Source organism: Procambarus clarkii, chromosome 14, assembly GCF_040958095.1.
Source record: "Procambarus clarkii isolate CNS0578487 chromosome 14, FALCON_Pclarkii_2.0, whole genome shotgun sequence".
Classification (NCBI taxonomy): domain Eukaryota; kingdom Metazoa; phylum Arthropoda; class Malacostraca; order Decapoda; family Cambaridae; genus Procambarus; species Procambarus clarkii.
Window position 1 is genome coordinate 14,710,166 of NC_091163.1, and position 15,259 is coordinate 14,725,424.

A 15,259-nucleotide genomic window follows, 5' to 3' on the forward strand; every position below is an offset into this window, starting at 1 on the left:
AAGAGGGCCATAGTTCCTCTAGCTCGAACTTTAGTTGCTGAATTGGGACCTCAGCAGCAGTTCTCGTCACCAGTTGACACCTCGCACCCCTACACGTCAGTCAGAGATGATGATACATACAACGGTAGGGAATTAGCTTATTTTTTCAGAGCACAAAAGTTCGCTAATTCTGTAAGTATCATATTAAATTCAGTAGGAAAAACTTGCTTTATGTCCTATAGAGACTTGGCAAGGTATGCCTACATCCTTGGACTACCAATTTTACTTTTGAAGCATTTAACTGTTTCATTTGTTTTCGAAACTTTGTTTCATTTGTTAGTAGGATTTTCTTGCCCTTATTCTCTTACATGAGTACCGGGTACAAGATTTCCTGCGCCCTTGATTTAATTTAATATCTTTCACTTAACGTTAATTGTTAAAGATCACACAGGATAGGTACCAGTTGCCACGTTGTCCTGTTTCTGACATTTCATTATTGAACATTCGTGTACCTTTATTTGCTAATTTCACCATGTTTCGTCTCCAAACTTTCCGTGCAAATCCAGCAGGTGAAATAGGGACTTTAAGTCGTGCCAAGAGGACTGAACTACAAACTCTTGCACATGAGTATCAACTAGAAGTTCCCTACCAAGCCAACAAAAATGACCTACACAACCTGTTGCTGGATTACTATTTAGAGCAAGGTAAGATAGACTCTGAAACTCATGAAACTTACTATATTGCAGAGAAAACTGACTTGGCTACGATGAAACTTAAACTAGAGCTGGCCAAGATTGAACGTGAGCAGCAAAGAGAAGCAGCTGCCATACGAAGGGAAGAGCACGAACGCGAAGCTGCTTTGAGGAGAGAAGAACAAGAACGTGAAGCTGCCTTGAGGAGAGACGAACAAGAACGCGAAGCTGCCTTGAGGAGAGAAGAACACGAACGCGAGGTCGCATTACTCCGTGAACGTGAAAGAGTACAGCTTGAAACAAAACAACGCGAGTTGGAAATACAACGCGAACATGACAAGCAACAAGCAACTCTGGCTCTAGAGTGTCGTCAACGTGAAATCGCCTTGGAAACTTCACACTTCACTCAACGCCAGCAAGCTACTGCAAATCTTCCCGTCAGTTTTAATATATCACATGCAAGTAAGTTAATGCCATCCTTTGTAGAAGCAGAAGTTGATGTTTTTTTCACCACCTTTGAAACCCTTGCTAATCAACTCAGTTGGCCTGTCAACCAATGGGCCACACTTCTCAGAGTCCATCTTACAGGTAGAGCTGCAGTCACACTCAGTACTTTGGCGTCTGAGAATGACTACTACACTCTGAAACAAGCAGTGTTGGACGCCTACCTCCTCTCTACTGAAAGTTATAGAAGGAAATTCCGTGACCACCTGAAGGCAAGTACCACTACCTTCCTCGAGTTTGCTAACACGAAACGGAGGTATTTCATGAAATGGCTGGAAGCAGCACATGTCTCTACTTTTACAGAACTCGTCAACCTGATGCTTGTTGAAGAATTCTTGAGACGTGTGCCGCCTCCTGTCCGCCTCTACTTAGCAGATAAAGAAGAAACCGACTACCTGAAGTGTGCTAAGTCGGCTGACACTTACAGCCTCATCCACCGGCTGACACCTGAACCATCCTCCAGTAAGAAGTCGTGGTACAGTTACGAGAAGGTGAGCCCCGATCAAGCTGGTTCACAACTGTACTGCAAGTATTGTAGACTCTATGGACATACCATAGACAAGTGTGGTAAGTCTCAATACAAGGGAACCACTGACCAACAACGACCCAAACCAACTCCTCCTAAGTCCGGTAAGCCTGTGATGAATGTTGGTGTTGATGTTAATGATCTTTCTCTTTTCAGTAACCACCTGTATACTGGAACTGTCTCTGCCAACGGTTCAAATCCGGAGGGACGTTTCAAATTGAAGATCTTGAGGGACACAGCGGCTCTACAATCGATCATCTTGAAGTCGGCTGTGCCCAACATAGTCTACACCGGGGAAACGGTCTTCATCACTGACCTCACTGCTACTACTCCATACCCTCTCGCCAGAGTCCACCTGGATTGTCCCTACGTGAACGGGGAAGTCCAAGTCGCCGTCAGGGAAAAGCCTTTTCCCATGCCTGGAGTGCAACTTCTCCTAGGCAACGACTTGGCAGAAGACCTGCAACCAACCAACCTGATCGTCATGGACAAACCCCAGGTGTGTAACTCTGTGCCAAGTAATCCTATTCTCGAGTATGTTCCAGCAGAGGTTCAAGAGAGTGATGAAGTTTCTCCTCCGGTTCTCGTGACCACCCGTGCACAAGCCGCACGTCCACAGCCAGCTGACTCTACTGCCACCGCTGTCCCTCAAGACCCTCAGAAACTACCCCCGCATCTGACCAAGTTGGAGTTCCGTAAGTTGCAGAGGGAAGATCTTACTTTAACACCATTGTTTTTCCAGGCTGAGACTCAACCCGACAGTATTCCTGGGTTCTTCCTAGAGAACGACTTGCTCTACCGCAGATATAGACCCAGTAAACTGAAGGAGGAGGACGATTGGGCCAACACCGAACAACTTGTGATTCCCACCAGCCTGCGGCCCACTATTCTACACCTGGCCCACGGATCATTCTCCCACTACGGCTTCAACAAGACTTACCATGGGATTCGTCAAGACTACTACTGGCCAGGTATGGTAAACAACGTCAAACAGTACGTAAAACAGTGTCATACATGTCAGATGGCAGGCAAACCGAACGTCTCCATTCCCAGAGCACCACTGATTCCCATACAGGTGCCTGCGGAACCTTTCCACAGACTCATAATAGACTGTGTTGGTCCTTTACCTCGGACCAGTTCAGGTAACGCCTACATCCTAACCATCCTGTGTCCTACCACCAGATTTCCCATAGCAGTTCCAGTGAAGAACATCACGGCTGCTACGGTTATCAAACATCTACTGAAGATCTTCACTCAATACGGATTTCCCAGGGAGATTCAAAGTGACTGTGGCACCAACTTCACCAGTGATCTCTTCAAAAGGACACTGGAGGAGTTCAACATCAAACAGGTATTGTCCAGCCCCTATCATCCTGCTTCACAGGGTTCTCTTGAACGTAGTCATCAGACCATCAAAGCACTCTTGAAAAAGTTTTGTAGTGAAACCTCAAAGGATTGGGATAAGCAGATTGACCTAATAATGTGTATTTTCAGAAGTCTCCCCAATGAGTCCCTAGGAGTATCTCCTTATGAGATGCTCTACGGCCGTAAGTGCCGTACTCCCCTTAAGGCTTTCAAAGACTCTCTCAGAGATGCCACCTTCAGTGAGCATCAGAATGTGCCCCAGTTTCTTCAAAACCTTCAGCACATTCTAGAGAGAGTCCACCGCTTTGCCCATGATAATCTATTGAAAGCCCAGGTGAGAATGAAGACTCATTACGACCAGACCAGCAAAGTAAGAAAATTCAAGCCGGGAGACTTCGTCCTTGCTTATTTCCCTATCCCAGGTTCACCTTTACAAAACAGATTTTCAGGACCCTACTGCGTCAAAGAGTGCAGGAATAATAATAATTATGTGATAGAGACTCCAGATAGGCGGCGGAAGACCCAGCTGTGCCACGTCAACCTCCTGAAGCAATATAATGGTACTCCTCCCACTGTCTTGACTAATTATTCCACATTCACAGAACCCTACATCCACAGTGAGACCTTCCCAGCTTCTCCTCCCGAAAGCACTGACAAGGAGTCAGCGCCTTCTAATTCCAAAATCCTTAATGATCTTCCCAAATGCTTTCAGGATAATACTCGTGCTCCTATGCCCTCTTCTAATTCCACTCTCACCTCGTCAGATAAGCCCTTCATCCTCCATGTCGACGCCAATGGTACCGACGTGGGTGGTGTCGTGATGCAGCAACGAGGCGAGAAGAATACACTTGTCAGCGACTACTGCTACAAGGATCTACGGAACAATTGGCAAGGAGCTACTCTTCCTCATCCTGAAGCTTCAGCACTTCACTCCACACCTGAAAAGTGCTCGGTCCACCATCAATACGGACCACACCACCCTACACCTCCTACATCAAGCCCAATTCACCAACCAGCGTCTTCTACGATGGGCTCTGTATTTACAAGACTTCAACCTGGAGATCCGCTATATCAAGGGTTCTGACAACACCATAGCCGATGCCCTCTCCAGAGTTTATGAAGTAGAAGCGACTCCATCCATTACTCCACCACATAACGACGTACTTCTTCCAGAACCGCAGGCTTCGGGGGAGAGTTGTGACGATAATCTCCTTCAAGAGATTGAGCCTGCTCTTCCCTCCAAAATTACGTCTTCACAATTATATAAAAAGACTATGGAAGAAATGTCCAACAACGCCAACAACACCAGCACCAGCAAGGCTTGCCAGGGTGAGCAGAAACGTATGCATCCAGCCACCTGTTCGAACTCCAACCACCAAACTACCCGTTGATCGCTACGGCTCCGCTGATTGGTCGCCGGTCTGGCTGCACCTGCACTCGCCCCCAATACTACCTGATGTCTGGGGTCGCCCCAACATCAGTCCTCAGAATGTTCCGTGCTTTCGTAGCCAGCACACCTCCCAGCTAGACTCTAGAGTGTACTGAGAGAGGTGGTGGCTTTAAGCCAATATTCCAGCACCTCCCACTTACTGTTGTATTGCACTTCTTGTTATTTTGCCTTAACGTAACTTTTCATTGTGTCATTTAAGTATTCTTATTATTTTGATTGATTGATTTTATTATACATATTTGTCTGTCCATATTTTCATGTTTTGATTTATTTAACGTAATTAAAATTTCATTGTTAAAGTTTTACTTGTGTTTTGTGTGTCTTCTCCTTACCTTACCACAGACGAAGTTCCAGTTTTTCTATTTTTTTTTTAACTATGTGACGAGGCCATACCCCTAGCCTTAAACAGCCGAACACCAACGCGTTACCGTCACAATATATATATATTATATATATATATTATATATATATATATATATATATATATATATATATATATATATATTATATATATATATATATTATATATATATATATATATATATTATATATATATATATATATATATATATATATATATATATTATATATATATATATATATATATATATATATATATATATATATCAATGTATTGGGTTTCCATTCGTTACATATTTAGGAAAAAAGAATACAAGTGATGTATTCTTTTAAGAAATAAACCAGATTACGAAACTAAGAATATATTTATGAGAATAATAATCGAAGAACATGTTCAAATCCTCGAAGGACTCATAAAGAACTTTGTTGATAAAACTCAAGCTTGTGAACCATTCAAGATGAATAGTTACATGAATAGTTGAATAGATAGCTCAGCGCTATCCTATCGTCAGCGTTATCCTAGCATCTCTTAGCTGAGAATTGCTGGCATATCTCTACCTATACACCAGGAGTGTATAAAGGGGTGTAGACTGCATGTGTATCTCAGCACCTCCCTACACATACACATTCTCGGTGGCAGAGTGGGTCTGGCACTGAGGTTGCTAGTGGTTGATGCCCCCTGACGGCCCTGGTTCGAATCCTTGAGCAGAAAAAAGTGCTCTTAGAATAAAGCGTTCATTTACCTCCTCGTTAGGTCCAATTACGACGCAGATACACATTCAGAAAGGAACTGTTTGTGTGCATTTAGTAAAGGCGCGGTTGAGGTCTCTGAGCCTTGGTGAAGAGGCGAGGAAGTGAGTAGCGAGTGTTTACAAAGTCGACTCTCGTTAAGGGAGGGAAATGAGGGAATTATAGAGAGTTGTTGATCGAGTGATTGATAGAGTGATAGAGAGTGGTTGATAGAGTTTGGGACGTCAGTTGATCTCTCACATTGTATACTGAGGCTAAGATTTCTCTCTCTCTCTCTCTCTCTCTCTCTCTCTCTCTCTCTCTCTCTCTCTCTCTCTCTCTCTCTCTCTCTGTCTCGCATACACCAATATATTTTAGGATAATGAATAAGGGGTTCTAAATGTCACATAGGTACGATTGTCGAAGAGGAACTAAGACGCTCATCAGCTTAGCATATGTTCCTGAATTTACCTGAGGGGCCACTAACACGAGTGGCCTCGACGAGGACAGGCAGCCGGCGGCTTGTCGAAGGTCTTTCCCCGTTATATATATAACTCATCGAATTCTGGTGATGAGTCTCGACTAGAAACTGTCGTTTTAAAAATCATTCTGAATCATTCTGCATTCATATTCAGGCTCTTAATTAATCTGCTCAATCAAATATTCTAAAACGAATATTGACGTACATGAATTTGTCTTCTTCAATGAGGGTTTTGTCATATATTGGGAGTTGAATGGGTTTAAGTACTGATGATGATTTCAGTAATCCGATTCTCACTCTCTTCAATTCTGGTTTAACTTGCTTGAGTGTTTTTTTTACCTCAGGTTTAAATAAAACTTCACTAAAGTGCTCCTTTATTTATTTTTGTATTTTCTTCAAGCTGGGGACCTTTTTCAGAACTTCCCCTGAAAAGGGTCAGAAGATTCAGGGTACTGAAAGACACAGTTGGCCCCTATTCATCTCTTGTTATTGTTTTTAATTGCTTTTGAGATTATCATTTTTGCACAAGCAACTTTGTCAAGCAGAACTTTCCATCGTTGAACTATTGCTGTAATTTGATTGCAGCATTCCAGTATTCTTCATGACAATATGTTGTTTACGTTCTTGCAGATCAGTGATTCCGGATTAAAATTATCAAGGAAAAAGCACCAAGCCATTACGACTATATAGTACTGGGAAGGGGCCAGGATAAGGATTTGGGATGGGACGGGGGAAAGGAATGGTGCCCAACCACTTGGACGGTCGGGGATTGAACGCCGACCTGCATGAAGCGAAACCGTCGCTCTACCGTCCAGCCCAAGTGGATGGACAGAGCTACGCTCGTGGTGTCCCGTGTACTCTTGCTAGACGGGACACCACGAGCGTAACTCTGTCCATCCACTTGGGCTGGACGGTAGAGCGACGGTCTCGCTTCATGCAGGTCGGCGTTCAATCCCCGACCGTCCAAGTGGTTGGGCACCATTCCTTTCCCCCGTCCCATCCCAAATCCTTATCCTGGCCCCTTCCCAGTACTATATAGTCGTAATGGCTTGGTGCTTTTCCCTTGATAATTCCCTTCCCCTCTCATCCTGTAACTACACTTAGGTAATTACACCATGTCTACTCTTGCCTAATACTGCCTACCCAAGATCAAAGGCGGGCTTCAGCTTCTGGACCCTGTCTTAACCAACTGTTGGTTCTTTTGAGGTAATGACTATCAATGGTTTCTTTCTATGCAATTTGCTTAGGAATATGACGAATGTTTCTCACTATTTCCCCATCAATTTCATTTCCTGATTGCCCTAATGTATATGAGAAGTTCTTTCTGACAGCTCTGTGGTTTAATACCGCGAAACGCTATCATTTGTTTCATCTCTTTAAGTTTCAATTCTGTTTAAGGTTGTGGGGTTCAGTACCTCACTATTGCATGCTGTTCTCTCTCTCGTGAATTGCGTCAACCCAGAACCGACCTTGTTGGGCACGTACCCGACAGCCATATACCACTACCACCACCACTATCTACCACACAATCACTACCAGCCACACCACCACCACATCCAACCGAAACACCCGCTTAGCAGCACTACCTCGGCCACTATAACAACATACCACTGCCAACCACCATCAACCCTCCCCCCCCCCCCTCCTCCCCCCATGACCATCACTACCACCATCGGAGCTGAGAAATATTCCTCGACGTATATGACAAGTAGACCTCTAACTTTCTTCAAGAAACGTAATTAATCCTTAATGACTGCCGTCCAACCTACCCCTCTCCTTCCCCATCCTTCCCCATCCCATCCTACCGTCCTCTCTTCCTTCCCTGCCCCTTCCACCATCATATCCTTCCCCCTCTCTCTCTCAATCTTCATCTACTCATCTTTTCCTCTTCAATTCCCTTCATTCACTCCATTTGCACAACGCCCCTAGACCAAATTCTTATATTTTCCTTGTTCATTTTAATTCAGAAGGGAGCGGAACGAAAGGGGGAATGGAATAATGGATAGAAGGAATAGAGAAGAGAGGCGAGAAGCACAGAGGAAAATTGATAGATTAGTTAAATAGCTTATCCAACATCAGGTCATTGATATCCAATAGCTACGATACCCATCTTGCCTTAGGATAGGAATCAAATTGGGTCTCATCCCGGCATGAAGGCAAACCGGAAAGGATAGTGCTCTGTGGTCCAACAGTTCGACAGATAATGGGAAAAGTCTACGTCTCTAATCCTTTTTTGCACAAGTTTCTCAGAACACATTAACTGCTCTCCCGGTTTAAAGACCACACAATATATGAACCAAGGAACGGTAGTATCTCAAGAAAGGCAGAGAGAGAGGAGAGTAGTGAGAGAGAGAGGGGAATAGTGAGAGAGAAGTGAGAGAGAGGGGAGAGTAAAGATGGCATGAGGGGTTAATCTCCCCTTGTGTGGTATTCCCTTACAATATTTACCTCGGTTTGGTCACAATTAGCTGATTAGAGATGAGAGGGAAGAAGGGGAACGAGGGGATAGGGAAGGATAGGGAGGGTGAGGCTAGTGGAAGAGAGGGAGGGGGGGGATAGAGTTAGAAGGGTGAGACTAGAGGAGGAAACACAACAAGATTATATGGATGAAAGGATAAAAAGGAACTAGTGATTATAAAATGGAAAGAACAGTGCAGTGTGAAATGAACGGGAGGATACGAAAAGCGGAAAGATATAAAACAAAGTAATAGAAGATACAGACAGACAGACAGACAGCTCAAGGCTGTCTGTCTGTCACATAACCTCATCTCAGAGGGCGTCCGCGGCAATTGGATTAAGAGGCAGAGGGACAGGGCTGCAAGTCTGAATGATTACCTCAAACTTTTTCCCAGTGCATCACAGGTTCACCGCTGCATGAAAATGGGAAATAGGAGCAGAGGAAGAGAAGGGGATTTGTGATTGATAAAATTGTAGGTCAGAGGTTAGTGGACTCTGCAGGGATAGATGACGCAAGGAAGAGTACAAAAAATTATAGAAGCAATAAGAGATTTGATTAATCTACGGATTGTGAAAGGGTAAAGGAATAAGGATAGATAGAGACAGCAAGAGAATATGTTCTCCAAAAGAAGAGACAAAGTATATATATCCATTTGGCAAAGAGAGATTTATTATAGTAAAAGAAATATATACTGAGGGTTATTATTGGTTTGTGGGGGGGGGGGGGAGAAGGGTGACCTATTTATGTCTGTTAATGACCCCTTAATTCTTTGTGCCTCCTACCTTAACCTCTCTTAACTCGTTCCCTATTATGTTTCACTCTCTCTTCCTCTCTCTCTCTCTCTTCCTCTGTCTCTCTCTCCTCTCTCTCTCTCTCTCTCTCTCTCCCCTCCACCCTCTCATTCTTAAATCTCTCTCCTCTCCTTATCAATATTTTTCAAAATCTGCCCTAATTTCGGAATCTCACTATTTGCACTAAAATTGAAAATAGGTTAAGAAAATGGATAGGAACGAAAGGCAGAGAGAAAAGAAGATAATGTGAAAATGAACGAACAAGATCAAATTTTCAAGATGAATGATTATATATAATAGAGAAAAAAAGGAGAAAGTTTAGAAACGGAAAAGAGAATAATGTTAAGGCGGATGATTGTTATAGTGATGAGGCTGATGAGGATGATGATAGTGAGGTTCATGTAGATGATGAGGTTGGTATAGCTGTTGATGATGATTTCTGAGGTTCCCATTGATGAAGGTGTTGATGTAGGTAATAATTATGATGCAGAAGATAGTGAGGTTGATATTTGTATAGCGAATATGAATGTTGATGATAGTGAAGAGATATAGAAAATGAAGGGTAGACTCCGATAAACAACGACGACAATGAATTAGACGATTGTGCGCTCTCATGCGTTTTCGTGTACGCCCATTCGTGCGTAGGAGTCCATGCACGTCTCCATGTCTGACGGTTTGAACGCATGCGTTGTGCGTCGTTTCGGGACGCCTGCAAGTGCGTACTCAAAACGCATGTTTGGAAAGGTTTGTAAATGGTTGAAAGGCCTCATGAGGTGTGTTTGTGAATGTGGCAAAAGTCCTCATAATCTCTGTTGTGAGGTGTAAATCCCTAATGAGATTGGGATCCAAATAATCAACCAGGGAAAATATAATATTTAATATAATATTTATATAATAACAGATCATCAATAGAATGGAAGATAAATAAATGAATAAAAATCTCATACATGTATGATGTATTATTTTGTGAATTTGTGTATTTGGTATTTGTTCCTGCAGGATCGAACTATGTGTGTGTGTGTGTGTGTGTGTTGAGTGTGTATGTGTGTGTGTGTGTGTGTGTTGAGTGTGTATGTGTGTGTGTGTGTGTTAAGTGTGTATGTGTGTGTGTGTGTGTTAAGTGTGTGTGTGTGTGTGTGTGTGTTGAGTGTGTATGTGTGTGTGTGTGTGTGTGTTGAGTGTGTATGTGTGTGTGTGTGTGTGTTGAGTGTGTATGTGTGTGTGTGTGTGTGTGTTGAGTGTGTATGTGTGTGTGTGTGTGTGTTGAGTGTGTATGTGTGTGTGTGTGTGTGTTGAGTGTGTATGTGTGTGTGTGTGTGTGTGTTGAGTGTGTATGTGTGTGTGTGTGTGTTAAGTGTGTGTGTGTTAAGTGTGTGTGTGTGTCTTTAAATATTTTGTCGTAAGGTTTGCTAAGGGTCATTAGAGGGGGGGGGGGGGTTTGGCTCAATTAATGTAGGCAATAATGACACCTGTGTAGGCAGTTGGAATAGCATGTTAATATTCCCCATTGCCCGCGGGGAAGCGTCGTTAACTTGTTAATTGCTGTAGTTAAAAAAAATTTTTATTTTTTTTTTATATATAAATATCTTCAGATTTACAGAAGCTGCACGTAAGCCGTTATATATGTATAAAATATGTAATATATGTGTGTGATTGTGTGCGTGTGTGTACTCATCTTGATGTGCTTCCAGAGTCGAGTTAGGCTGCCTGGCCCCCGCCTTCCAAACGTTCTTAGATTTATGCATTGACTCATTTCTTACGTTTTCATCACATATACATTTGAAATTCTGAATATAATTAGCTTCAACAACGACTGCGTCAAACTCTATTAACAGCTGAACAAGGTTTTTCCCTGTTCAGTTTTTCCTGTTCTCATTTGCATCTCTAGTTTCCCTCGTTCTATTGTTCCCAGCTTTAAACAGTGCTGCTCTGTCAACTCTGTCAATTTCCTCTAGAATCTTGTATGTAGTTATCATGTCCCGCTCTCCCCCTCTCTCTCTCCTTTCCTCCAGCGTGTTAAGGTCCAGTGCTTTCGGTCTTTCCTCACAGCTCAATCTCCTCAGTTCGGGAACGAGTCTCTTTGCATACTTTTGGACCTTTTCTAGTTTTTCCTTGTTCTTTTTCAGGTCAAAGCGACATAGCTAAGGATGCAAATGCAAGAGTGGGTCTTATTTTTGCTGTATAATAGACCCGAAAGATGCCTTTGTCCAAGTTTCTAAAGGATACACAGATGCTGTAGAGTATATTCTAATCATCTGTTGGTTCTCTGGGCTTCTGGCATTAGATTTTAGGTTATGTTACGCGATAATTCGTTCTACAAATCGACAACCCTGTTACCGAACCAGTATTTACCCAGGTCTTTCCTCAATTTAAACTTTTCCTGTTTATTCCCATATATTTCGTGATCTATTATGTGTTAACATCCCTTTTGTTAACACCGTTAACATTAGTTCTAGTACACAGAGAAATCAGATTATCGTGATATAGCAATGAAGAAATCCATAGGAGCTGTGTTGTGGGCTCGAACTTATGGGCTGGGAATTCCCAAGCACGATTTAGTCTTTTCTTTTAACCATATCGTGGCGTAGTCAGCTAAAGCGTGTGCCTGGAAACACCCAGGGCATAGGTTCGAATCCTCATGGATTTGTTCACTAGTTCTTGTATCAACTAAGCACAATTAGAGGCTTATTTAGAGCTTCCATGTACCATAACTAAGGTGTTCTTTAGAACACGAGAACTCCACTATAGGATTCTTCGTTCTGCGGATCAGGAAGCAAGCGAGTTAACTCTCAATGGAAGGTGTAACTCATCTCTCTCTCTCTCTCTCTCTCTCTCTCTCTCTCTCTCTCTCTCTCTCTCTCTCTCTCTCTCTCTCTCTCTCTCTCTCTCTGAGGTGTTCCGCCCACATTTTACGAGCCCCAGGAGGCCCTATTGGGTGTGGGGAACAGGAGACAGGAGTCCATGCCCTACTACCATTGGGTAGTAGGTGGGGCTTGAACTCTGACTCCCTCACCCGATTCTGGTGGAGGGAGTTAAGATACAAGTGCTTGCTTGTTGACTCTCTCTAATTCTTTTATTATTTTGTAATTTTTGTTGCCCGTTTGACCAAAACGGTCAAATTATGGTGCTTTATTGAAATTAAAATAATTGTAATATGGGTTTTCTGGGCTAATAAGCATCGTTTTGGGCGAGTTACTTGGTTTTGTACGCTTATGGTTGGGCAAAAATCACTTCAATCACCTTCTGTGTGTTGATTGTTCAATAAATCACTGAACTATATGTTTAACAGATCTCTCACCCTGGCCATGGAGGACAGAAGAAAATGTATGTATATATATATATATATATATATATATATATATATATATATATATATATATATATATATATATATATATATATATATATATATGCTGGTTAGCATTGTAAATGTCTGGCCACGTCTGTGGTAGAAAAAATAAAATAAAATATAAATTTTACGCATCGCAGCGGGTTTGGTTGTAAGATTTGAACTACGATAGTCACACGATGAGTGAAACTACTCAGTGGTTACTTTCAATTGGAATGGTTAGTTCAAGTATGTTTATCGAGGCAAGAAAAATACAATACATCTCAAAGGGATAGAGTAGCTTAGGCTTATTTTACCCGAACAAATCCACAAGGGCCGTGACGAGGATTCGAACCTGCGTCCGATAGCATCCCAGACGCTGCCTTAAAGTATTTCTACCCCTTCCCCCCCCCCTTTGGCGTATGTGCCTAGATGTATATACATTGGCGTACCTGCAGGGTCAAACACTAGCTCCCAAGCCCCGAATTTCTTAACATCATATGTCTGTTAATGCACTGACTTTGACTGGACGGGGAGAAGGAGCGATTGGGCAACATTCCTTCTCATCGTCCCATCCCAAATCTTTATCCTGATCTCTTCTACGTGTTATATAGTAGCGATGGCTTGGCGCTTTCTCCTGAGAAAGCGCCAAGAATTTCTAGTTGTTCAATCTATTGTAAATATGGTTAAGCTCTGATGGGGGTTTGGGGGTGTAGTTGGGGGGGGGGGTTAGTGGGGGGGATTGTGAAAAAAGAGGGGCTGTAGGGGAGTATTGGGGGAGGGGTTGTGAGGGTGTTGTGTGTGGGGTATTGGGGGTTAGTTGAGGGGGTGTTAGTTGGGAGGTTAGTGGAGGGTGGGGAGAAGAGACAGGCTTAAGTGGGCTCGTGTACTTTAACTGCTGTACACAGAGCAAACAGCAAATAAACACACCGGGGTGGGGTCGAAACCCAGTTGGGCAGGGGACAGAAAGCCAGGCGGCTGTCAGCAAAGGAGTCAATACCCTGAACCTGCCTTAATGAGCGATTGGACGCTAGTCTGGTGTGTGTGTGTGTGTGCATGTGTGTGTGTGTGTACTCGCCTATTTGTACTCACCTATTTGTGCTTGCGGGGGTTCAGCTTTGGCTCTTTGGTCCCGCCTCTCAACTGTCAATCAAATGGTGTGCAGATTCCTGAGCCTACTGGGCTCAGTCATATCTACATTTGAAACTGTTTATTGAGTCAGCCTCCACCACAACACTACTTAGTGCATTCCATTTGTTAACTACCCTGCTAACTACCCTTTATGTGTGCGTGTCTGTGTGTGTGTGTGTGTATAATTACCTGGGTGTAGTTACAGATTCAGAGCCATGCTCGTGGTAGCTTGTGCCACAGCGAAGCTAAACGCCTTGGCTTCCTCGGCAAGTGTCTTGGCTTCCTCGGCAAGTGTCTTGGCTTCCTCGGCAAGTGTCTTGGCTTCCTCGGCAAGTGTCTTGGCTTCCTCGGCAAGTGTCTTGGCTTCCTCGGCAAGTGTCTTGGCTTCCTCGGCAAGTGTCTTGGCTTCCTCGGCAAGTGTCTTGGCTTCCTCGGCAAGTGTCTTGGCTTCCTCGGCAAGTGTCTTAACGCCTCGAGAACTCCGACATATTGTCCTCGGAAGACTGCTCGTCATCTCCACTAACACAGGTGAGTCATCTTGAGACCTTAATACCTGGAATTTACCAAGTCTCGAAGATGCTCCTTGAGATGATCTAGTTGATAGCAGATAGAGGACAGGAAGCCATTTTTAGGGTTATCACAGTCCCATCCTTTGACCACCTGTCTGACCTTCCCTAGATGCAACTCACAACAGTCGCCTAAATCATGAGTAACTATGTCCTGAGATAGGTGAATAGAGGAAGCTGGGGACATTAAACACTGGCCCAAACTCTCTCGTTCGGCCGCAGGAATAAAAACCTGGAATTCCTCGATTGTCTACACGACACAGCCCGTGTGCGTGGCGCTCCCCTTGTGTACACACGAGGCCCTCCCCCCATCACTCCCCCTCCCCCGCTATGTACACATGAGACCCGTACACCCCCCCCCCCTCCCGCCAAATGTACACACGAGCCCCCCCCCCCCCTCGAGTGCACACGCAACATTCGGAAGTAACAAAAGTATGAAAGTATAAACTTATTCAAAACGAGTTGCTACAAGTGGCACTGGAGCGCTGTACAAGCATATACCTGACTCCCAAAACACTTCCGTCGCTTTCAAGTTGCATACGTGGCACTCTTTGAGTCTTAGAATTGGCTCCCAGTCCTTGGGAACCAATTGTTGTGAAGAAGAACACAATGTGCCCTGCAGAGCCACAATGAGGAAACAAACAGATGCCAACATTATCATCAGCCATTACCACGACTGCCATCACCCCCCCCCCCCTCTGCCATCACCACTACAACCCCCCTCCCCATGAAACCACGACCACCAACAACAACACCACAACCATCAACAACAACACAATCACTACCACCATCACTACCACCACCACTACCACCACCACCATTACTACCACCACCACCATCACTACCACCACCACTACCACCACCACCACCACCACCACTACCACCACCACCACAAACAC

The 15,259-nt window shown here is 43.8% G+C and overlaps 1 protein-coding gene across 1 annotated transcript; it reads right to left on the bottom strand.

The window, feature by feature from the left end:
- Positions 1 to 13,993: 13,993 nt before the first annotated feature.
- On the bottom strand, positions 13,994 to 14,308 carry LOC138364731 (coiled-coil domain-containing protein 70-like). Its single transcript, XM_069324698.1, has one exon. The coding sequence runs from the start codon at positions 14,306 to 14,308 to the stop codon at positions 13,994 to 13,996; it is 315 nt and encodes a 104-aa protein (XP_069180799.1).
- Between the last annotated feature and the right edge of the window lie 951 nt (positions 14,309 to 15,259).

Bases quoted from the DNA above. Each gene is read 5' to 3' on its own strand.
- LOC138364731 (XM_069324698.1), bottom strand. From the start codon at position 14,308: ATGACGAGCAGTCTTCCGAGGACAATATGTCGGAGTTCTCGAGGCGTT.